This window comes from Leucopleurus acutus (genome assembly GCF_964270905.1).
Source record: "Leucopleurus acutus genome assembly, chromosome: 14".
In the NCBI taxonomy this organism is placed as follows: domain Eukaryota; kingdom Metazoa; phylum Chordata; class Mammalia; order Artiodactyla; family Delphinidae; genus Leucopleurus; species Leucopleurus acutus.
Window position 1 is genome coordinate 1181030 of NC_139156.1, and position 9673 is coordinate 1190702.

Below are 9673 nucleotides of genomic sequence, written 5' to 3' on the forward strand. Positions count from 1 at the left end.
CGCCAGGTCACCAAGAATACACAAGGGATGATGCAACTTAGAAAAAGTTTGAAAGGAAGGCCCTTTAAACATGTATTGTGTAGGGATAGTAAGTGGTAATGCTTTCAAGGAAAGCAATGAAGGATGAACAAAAGTCACGCTGGCCTGGGGGGAGGGGGCAGGTGGACTCACGAGCACACCTGGGTCCACAAAGGCCTGATGCCGGTCTTCCTTGAGCAGCAGGTACAGGGCTCCGCGTTTGCACTGCTCGTACCCTGTGCTCACATGTAGGACACACGTCATAGCAGCAACAGCTCTTGCGATCGGATCTGTGTTGTCTCAGGGGCAGAAGGATGGCGTGGAAGGGAGTTAAAGCATCGGCTGGCCTTCCCTGCTGGGTCAGGCCTGAATTTGCATTACAGGTCTGGTAACTGCAGAAGGCCGCGTTTAAAACTGTCTTTTATTTTATTGTTTTAGCACTTACCCAGCTCCACAGGTAACATCTTGACAGGATTTCTTTCTAAAAGCAAAGTTTTCAAATGCCTTTAAAACAAAACAAAAAATATGTAATTTAAAAGCAGAAAATCAAATGACCATCAAATTTCTTCATCTGTCTTCTCTTTAAGGGAGCGGCTTCAATGCAGACGTTTACCCCATGCTCTGCCCCCACCAGCAAATAGACTCCACGTCTCAGCATCTGGCCAGGCTCTGGGCCTCAGCACTGCGGACACTTGGGACCAGGCAGTTCTTTGTTGGGGGGACCGTCCCGTGCCCGGTGGGTGTTTAGCGGCATCCTGGCCTCACCCCACTAGATGCCCTCCCCCCCCAGAAGCTGTGAAAACAACAAGATCTCCAGATGATGCCAACGTCCACTGGGGCACAATCGCCCTGCCTGAGAATATTCACGGAAGGATGTCCAGGAGACAGAGTATCTGCTCTGCTTAGAGATGAAGAATTCGCACACTAAGGCCTCTTTGAAGTCTCAAAGCCAGGAAACATGGTGAAGGGGTGTTTCTCCCAGTATTTGACCAGGGAGCTCTTCTGTCACTTAATAGCTATTAATATCCCTTACAAGGTTTGGCAAAAGACGTATCATAGACAGGTAGAAGATGTCCAATAAAACTTTACGAACTGAACGACAACGGAGGATAAATGGTTCACATTAAACTCTATGGCGCCCCTTTTGTTCGGCTGCTTTTGCTTTTCCACATTTCATCAGGGCTCCGTCGTTATTCATGATCATTTTCTCTTTCTCTGTTGCTTTCAGGGATGTAAAAAGACTTCAAATGCCCTGGCTCATTCAGTGTTTCAGCCAAGGGGTGTGACGGCCCCTTCTCCTGGGCGTCCAGGCAGAGGCAGGACGCCCGTCTCCCGCCCTGCTCCACCCAGGCTTCACCGAGAGACTGAGGAATCCTCGGGGCGAGGCACTATTTCATCGCCAGGGACAGTCTGGCGCCCCGCACACCTGCCCTGCAGCAGACACAGCTGCGGTCTCACGGGGGAGGACCTCACAGCCCTGGAGGGACAGAGAAGCTCCGCCTGCCTTCTCTGTCACTGGGCGTGACGCTCCATGCCCTGAGCAGCCCTGGGAGACCAATGGGGAGCAGAGTGGCCTGGAATGCAGGCTCACCTGTACCCACATCCTCAGCTTTCCTTCCCCAAAAACGTTCCTCAGACAGACAGCCCCCTGCAGACCCCATCAGCAAATGACGCTCCAGCTAGAGGGAGGGACGGTCTCGCGTCTCATTTCCTTGGAAGGTGAAAAAATTAAAATTCAACACCACACTGACCAGAGTCCCCAAGATGTGAAAGGAGAAAATACAGTTTCACAGACACAGAATTGAGAGCTCTAGTAAGTATTCATTTAAACCAAGTTTAACTTTTTGACTGGCAGCCCTAAAGGAAAATTGGATTTCCTGAGGACCAGACAATTCTCTTTCCCTTTACTGTCTTGGATTTTCCTATTATTTAAAGTTTTTAAGAAGTAAACTTGGGGAATTAAACTTTCCTTGGTAAACACAAAGGCAAATTAGTTAAACATCGTTACTTCAACGTATTGGTTTTGGTTTAGTCCCCTTTTAATTTCGCTAATACAAAAATAGGCAAGGAGGACGGCGTTTGCTTTTCTAAGATTCTTCAACAGGATGTGCAGGCAGCCACGTACCCTGGACCTTCCAACACGCCTTTCTCAAAGCCAAGGATGTTCCAGTCCACTTGTTTGTCTACTTGTTTGTTTGTTTTGCGGGGGGCATGTTAGCCAACTATGAACCTGAAAGTGTACAGGGGATTTCTCCACCTTGTATAATAATACATTAAAATATTCTTGTGCATACTTTTAAGTGATAAATTCACAAATACTATCAGTAAACCACTGATTATTTCATTTCACGGACTTTCAACTGAACGCCACACATTATATACTGGCCTGGGGTCGCTTGCCTAAGGAAGCACATATACTGATGGGCCTTTGTAAACCTTCTCTCCCTGCTAGCAAGCTTACACATCCAAGACACTGAGGGGGGAGAATGTGAACACTGGCGTTGTTTGTTTGTTTGCTTGTTTGTTTGTCTTTTGCAGTACGCGGGCCTCTCACTGTTGTGGCCTCTCCCGTTGCGGAGCACAGGCTCCGGACGCGCAGGCTCAGCAGCCATGGCTCACGGGCCCAGCCGCTCCGCGGCACGTGGGATCCTCCCGGACCGGGGCACGAACCCGTGTCCCCTGCATCGGCAGGCGGACTCTCAACCACTGCGCCACCAGGGAAGCCCTCTGGCATTGTTTTAATTAGGCTTTTTGGAAAGTTTAAGGCTTTCAATAAGCCCATAATTACTTAAAATTTCTAATGAATGTTTCAGCTCTTTAGCAAGCTGATCTAATTTTAATGATATAACTGGTTATAAATCACACGCAAAATTGTATCTTAGACAACATTAAGCAGGTGGCTTTGACTGGCAAAGTCAAAGAATTCCAAAATTTGAGACCATGTATTTATTTTAGAATAAAGAATAGTGCTTATGAGCACAAGCCCTAGTTAGTTTTTATCCTTCGAGGAGCAATTACTCTCCAGAACTGAGTGCCATTTTGCTAAGACAGCCATGGACCAGAAGCATGAAACTGCCCTCGACACGCCAGCCCAGTTCCCCGTGAAGAGCGGAGCCCCCCCAAGCCTCCCTGACACACACTCAGAGACGCCTGGGGCCACCGGGTCGCGCTGGCGGGGACCAGGTGGAGGCAGAGAAGGCATGGCTGCCTGTCACACTGCCGCTGGCAGACGCACTGGCCGGAGCTGAGGACACTGCTCTAGGCAACCAGGCGCCGACCCGGTGGGTCCAGGAAGGCCCGGGAGCTCCAGGAAGACAGCTCCCGGGGGTGTCCCCACCCTGCCGGAGACACCCACTTGCCAACAGAAACTAGCTGCTTCCCTGCAGAGCCTGAAAAGGCGCGGATGGCGCACGGGGCTTTTCGCTGGTGCACAGGCAAAATGCCCGCTTCTTTAAACATACTTTTAAAGCCAGTGAACAATAGCCCAGGCACGTGAAGGGCCTCTGCGCCTCTGCGCTGCCATTTCACAGGGGCTGCAGTGACTCTAGCAGGAAGGGGCCACCCTTGGGCCCCTCTGTTCCCCCCACGCCGCCCATCCCACCTGAATCCCCCGGCTCTCCTGCGTAGACAGCTGCAGCAGCCTAGCTGGCCACGCTGCGGCACGCTCAGCCCTCCTTTCAGAGTGATCTTAAAGCCCCGTCCCTCCCTTCAAACCGTCTGACTTCCTGCCTCTTTCGTGATGAAATTCAAACTACCCATCGCGCCTCCCAGCTCTGGTCGACTGCCTCTGCAGGCACCTCCGGCCCCTTCCCTCCTCTGTTCCACCACATGGCCTCCCTGCTGCCCCTCCCATGCCCAAGGACACGGCCACCTCATGGCCCTTGCACATGCTTCTCCCTCTGCCCAGCGTGCACTAATGTTAAAGGCGTGTCTGAAATTCACGTCATGAGGTTTCCTAAAGGTTAAGAAGCTGGCACAGAAGGACTGGGCACTGAGGCACAGGGGCCAGGAGAGTGGGGTGGCCTCACGCTGCATGTGGCTCCAGGACTGGGGGGTGCCGGCTGACCTGTGGCTGCTGGGAGGGGCGGGTGAAGGGGGTAGGCAGCTTGGCCCCAGTTCTAGAGTGGGAGTGGTAGGAGACGCCCGGCATCGGAGTGGCAGGACTGTGGCTGGATGGCACAGAGCTTGCTCTGGGGTTTCTGATTTTCCCAGAAAGGAAGAATGACTCATTATTTACCAGGAACCAGCGCAGTTACACACGGGCCCTTGGGAGCAAAGCCGCTGGTTTAATTCATGGACAGTATTTCTTTTTTTGTTTGTTTTTTTTGGTTTGTTTTTTAACATCTTTATTGGAGTATAATTGCTCTACAATGGTGTGTTAGTTTCTGCTTTATAACAAAGTGACTCAGTTATACATATACATATGTTCCCATATCTCTTCCCTCTTGTGTCTCCCTCCCTCCCACCCTCCCTATCCCTCCCCTCCAGGCTGTCACAAAGCACCGAGCTGATCTCCCTGTGCTATGCGGCTGCTTCCCACTAGCTAGCTACCTTACGTTTGGTAGTGTACACATGTCCATGCCACTCTCTCACATTGTCCCAGCTTACCCTTCCCCCTCCCCACACCCTCAAGTCCATGCTCTAGTAGGCCTGTGTCTTTATTCCCGTCTTACCCCTAGGTTCTTCAGTACGGTATTTCTGACCCTTCAGGCAGCTTCACGTGAGGGAGTCAGAGGTGGAACCGGCTGCAGAAGCCGCGTGGACCACCCATCAGAGGTGCTGTGGTACCGGCGTGCTCCGCGGCGCTCCGCGTCCTAAACTATAACCATACAGGTGCATTTGGTACCTGCAGCCACCGCACCTCCGAGCTGGCTTTGAAAACGCCATTACACGCTTCTGCTCCAAAGTCGACACTCAGTGGGGTGGGGTGTGGTTAGGCAGCCAAAGAACAGGCACTCGGGCATTTGAAGGAGATGATGGTGACCTCCTAACCTGGGAAAGGAAACATGCAACTCACTTGTGGCAGCCGATCCCAGAAGGCAGCGCTGGGATCCCATTAGAGCGGAGGTGCAGCCAGGTGAGGTTAGGCAGCCCCTGAGATAAGCGCTTAGGAACCATGCAGAGGGCGTTCCGCTGACGGTGCGATTGCTGCCACGGGGAGAAAGAGAGAATGTTTTTGTCAAACAACTAAATTTAAAACATGCCACATCCTCAAAGCGCTTCCACTGGTGACTGTAGTCATACATGCCAAGTTCAAAGAAAACCCATAACATTTACCCTTAAATCGTTTAAACGGGAGACACAAGTGTCAGGAAAACGAGGCCAGGCCTCACCGCGCAGCTGCTAGAGTGGCTTCCCGGCCTGGAGACGCTGCGTCTCGCCCGGCTGGCACACATCACACCTCTCCCATCAACTATCCTTTAACATCCAACTTCATCCCCAAGGGCATCTGAATCCTATTCTCCCTCCCGGGCCCACGCTGCCCAGAGAACGAGGGCAGGAGCCACGGCCGGGCCTTGGTTCTCATGCAAGGAGACACCGAAAAGGAAACTAAAGAACACACACGCTGCGTTAGCTCTGGCGTCCTCTGTGGTAGCAACGGCCGCACAGCAACAGCCAGTAACCATCACGTCAGGAAGTCTGATACGTCACACAGTGGGCCCTCAGGTCGGATCGTAAATAAGACAGGACAGTACGAAGGGGAGAGGACAGGGCACACGCACACTGACCCTCCCCCCGCGATACGTGCAAGTACGATTTTACAGTCACGGTGTGGCAGGACTGTGGGTGACACAGACATCCCTTCTCTAATGCTGTTGATACACGCGGCACAGATTTACATGATCACGTATACTATACACACGTATGTATTTACGTGTCTCTATTTACCAGGGCAGCAGAGTGTAGGCGTTAAGGGCACTGGTCTGGAAGCCAAGCTGCCTGGGTTCACATCTAGGTTTCGAAAATCTATGAGCTGTGTGACCTAGAGCGAGTTCCCGAACTCTCTGTGCTCCAGAGGCCTGGCCTGTTCCGGGTGCAGCAAGTGAGCGGCGCCTGGCACACAGGGGTGCAGGTAAGCGCCGGTCGCCGCGACCGCACTGCTCTATTGAAGCCCGCGGGGCACAGCACGTGGCGCCAGCAGGCCGCTCCCTTTCCACCAGTTTCTCAGCTCCCAACTCTGCTGCCAAGACCACCTTCCAAGTCCCTTCAAGTTTAAGGCAGAAACTTGAGAAACACCGGCTAGAAACCACACTCCACAAATATGCTGAGAACACAATCCCCGAGCAGCTAAGATGCGGCACCGTCGCTCGCTGTTGGCGGCGGGCGCAGCCTCTGGGGAGTGAGGGCGACTGGACACAGTGTGGGGACGCCTTCGCGCCGGGACACTCTTGGCCTGGCCGCCAGGTCAGCTTCAGGCTCTTGCTCTCTCAGCCCCAGCGCTGAAGCCGCAGATCCTGGTAAACACCAGAAAAGGAAATCTCAGAGACAAGCTAGCATTTGCCGTCGCCCCACAGGGGCCGGCTTGACTGCATCACACGAGCCCGTCCTCCCTCCTTGGTTCTGTGAGGCCGTGTGAAGATGAGGGTCAGTGTTCCCTGATCATAAGGGTCTCTGGAAGTGATAATGGTGGCTCCAGAGAGTGTTGCTATGGCTGCAAAATGCACCCGTAACCCCCAGAAGTCCACCACTCTGAGTGGTCACCTCACTCAGTGATTTGTTGCCATGGTAGTAAAATGTATATTGACGTCTCTGTTTTCTGAGAAGCATAAACAAAGTTTCTTCATTAAGCCTGAAGAAGGCTCTGGAATGTCCTCCTTCTTTCTTTATGCATGACACTGTTGGGTTCCTTGTTCAGAGCTGAGAGCATTTGCTTCATTAAAAGTGGTGCATTACAGGATGGCCCAGTAATCACTCATGGAGGGCAGTGCTAAGAGACGAGACCGCAAGACCAGGGCTCGCCTGACGGGAAAAACAGGGTGCGCAACACAAACGGGGTTAATAAACTGAGTAGCTACTTAAAATCTAAGTACACGGCTTTTGTAAAAGCACTCAAAACCGTCAATCAACAGGGTAACAGTGCAATGCATGGGTGTGTGTACCATGCTGAGGACACTGTGCCTTATATGCTTATCATTTAATTCCCCTAATAACCCATAAATAGATTCTCATTCCCATCTTCCAGGTGAGGACATGATGAGGGTTAAGGAAATTACGTGACTGCTGGGCAGTGAGAGAACTGCTGGTGAGGGCCCCTGCCCGTCTCCCCTCAAGGCTGTGTGATGGAACCTTGTTCTAGAAATCGCGGGAGGAGACAGACCCACTAGATCTTAAGCAGGCAAGGGCCGGACCTGGTGAAGGCACCAGAGGCACCAGGTAGAGTCAAGCCTGTGACATCTGCAAAGCTGTGGGTGACAGTTTCTACTGCACTTATTTTAGGGGTGTTGTGTTTTGATTAAGAGGCCAAGGGTGTTTTCGGCAAGTCGCCCCCCAAACCCAGGAGAGGCCATCAGAGTTTTCATCATCTGTGACATCAGAGGACATCAGAGCAGCACACAAAACCCCAAGTTAACCCTCCTCTATCTCATTCTCGAATTTCTCTCTAAAAGAAAACTGCACGTAAGAAGAGCCTTCAATCACGGCTATGTCGCACACACGTACCATGCCCCAGAGGTGCCCCACTCACTCCGAGGTTGAGAACTTTAAAGATCGCTCCTAAATGGTGAAGACCACTGTGACTCAAGTCTAAAACTGATGAAGAGAGGATGACCCCCTTGACACCCTCGTGAGCCTCCCTGGAGGGGGACGCAGGTTTGCTCCCAGCCTGCCCAGCGCCGCTCTCCGGGATCAGCAGCCCCACAGGCAGCCTTGCAGGAGCTGCATCCCTCCATCCGTCAGCCAGGAGGAAGCAATCCTCCGGGGACCACCGCTCATCCTCCCGGGTCTGGAGTCACCTGCAGACAGGGAGGGGAGATGCAGCAACAACTAGGTACACGGGCACACTCTCACTGTCTAGCTCATGGCAGATTTGTGTTTGCTTACAAAGACCATTGTTTCTAATAATCAGTATCATAAACTTGACTTCTGTAAAACAAACTGGACTGCAAGAAGGTTCAGATGAAAATGTTCTGCTCCTCCTTTGCACCATGGAGTTCCAAGATTTGACTTTTAATTCCTGGAAAATGCAATGGCTATTTTAGGGATGAAAACAAGTCAGAAGATTTCAAAGCGCACAAGCTAGTGTATCCCTTCCCTAAATGCAGCGGGGTTCCTAAGTTCGCACTTTCTTATTTGCTCCGCGGTTCTGTGGCATTTCCATTAGTGTTCCGCTCCACGGAGAATCCTGACAGCTCAGGTTACCGCTTTGACTCAGCGATCAGCGCTGGGTCTGGCTAGCACCCAGATTAGGCTGGGGGTGGGAACCGGTCAAACTAGAACCTTGAATTTTACTTGTTCAACAATGGTTTTGCTCGACACAAAGTTTAAGAACTGTATTTCACCAGAACCTCATTCGGTGAGGCACACGTCCGTGTTTAATTCCCGATTTATCCGGCAATAACAGCCAACACTGGAATGTTTCAGGGCTCAGAAGCCTTCGCTCATTGATACAAAACTCTCGACAGCAAGAAGGAAGAGATATGGGAACACACGTATATGTAAAACTGATTCACTTTGTTATAAAGCAGAAACTAACACACTATTGTAAAGCAATTATACCCCAATAAAGATGTTAAAAAACCTCTCGATAGCCAACACCTGGGAAACGTGTGTGCGTCTCCCTCCCTCCATTTTAGGGATGGGGAACACGAGGAACCGCCCAAAGGTCAAGCAATTAACGAGTGGGGGGGCGAACCCACCGCAGGCTGCCTGCGCTCCCTGGAGACCCTGGGCCTCCCCTGGGGTCCTTTTCTGTGTTTTAGGGGGAGAGAGGCTTCAATCTCCCGCAAACCTCTGAACAGAAAGAAGGCCTCAGGACCGAGAGCAAAACCACAGGGCCTAAAAGCGGGCGGAGCGGGCTCCGTGGGGTCGGGGAGGCGGCTCTGGGTCCCGGCGCCCTCCCCGGTTTCTCCACCGCGCCGGGCCGCCCTCGAGGCCCCGCAGCTCCGCACCCCGCAAGCCCGCGGTGCCCCCAGCCTCTCGGGATGCGCCCCCGCTCCCGGCCCGCCCCTCGCCCCCCATCACCCGGCGCCCCAGCCTCTCTCGAGTGGCCCCCGACCCCGACCCCGGGCCCGCAGCCCTGCCTCACCCTCGGCGCCCACCAGCCCACCCGACGCCTGCACGACCCGGGCGCCGAGTGCGGCAGTCCAGCAGCGGAAGCTGCCGGCCCCACGCGGTCGCTATGGAGACGCCCCGCCTTACGGGGGCCCGCAGGCGCCAAGCCGGGCGGAAGGCGCGCAGTCGCGGGGCGCGCGGGGCGTCTGGTGCGCCTGCGCACGTGGCACTCATCCAGACTCCAGCGGTCCGCCCGGAGCCGCAGCGCCGCAGCGCTGGCGCGCCGCCCGCGACCTCCTCTGCCGGGCAGTCGGTGACACACACAGAGGTTGAGCGTTCCGGACGAAGGGGACATGTGTGCCGAGGCCCGGAGTGTCGTGATGCGCGAGCGCGCGCCTCTGCGGAGCGGGCGGCGGGGCACCTGCCGGTGGGCTCTTCGGGGGAC

General features: G+C 53.6%; 1 protein-coding gene across 1 annotated transcript in view; it reads right to left on the reverse strand.

Annotated features, from left to right (window-relative positions):
- The window catches only part of LRRC27 (leucine rich repeat containing 27), a gene marked incomplete at its 3' end in the record, with an annotated part of 28767 nt that extends 19464 nt beyond the window's left edge, over positions 1-9303 (reverse strand). The window contains 6 exon segments of the mRNA XM_082854434.1: positions 464-522; positions 5036-5166; positions 6316-6473; positions 7678-7861; positions 7863-7970; positions 9263-9303. Of these exon segments, the coding sequence (XP_082710560.1) occupies positions 464-522; positions 5036-5166; positions 6316-6473; positions 7678-7861; positions 7863-7907 (577 nt within the window). The 5' untranslated portion in view covers positions 7908-7970; positions 9263-9303.
- Between the last annotated feature and the right edge of the window lie 370 nt (positions 9304-9673).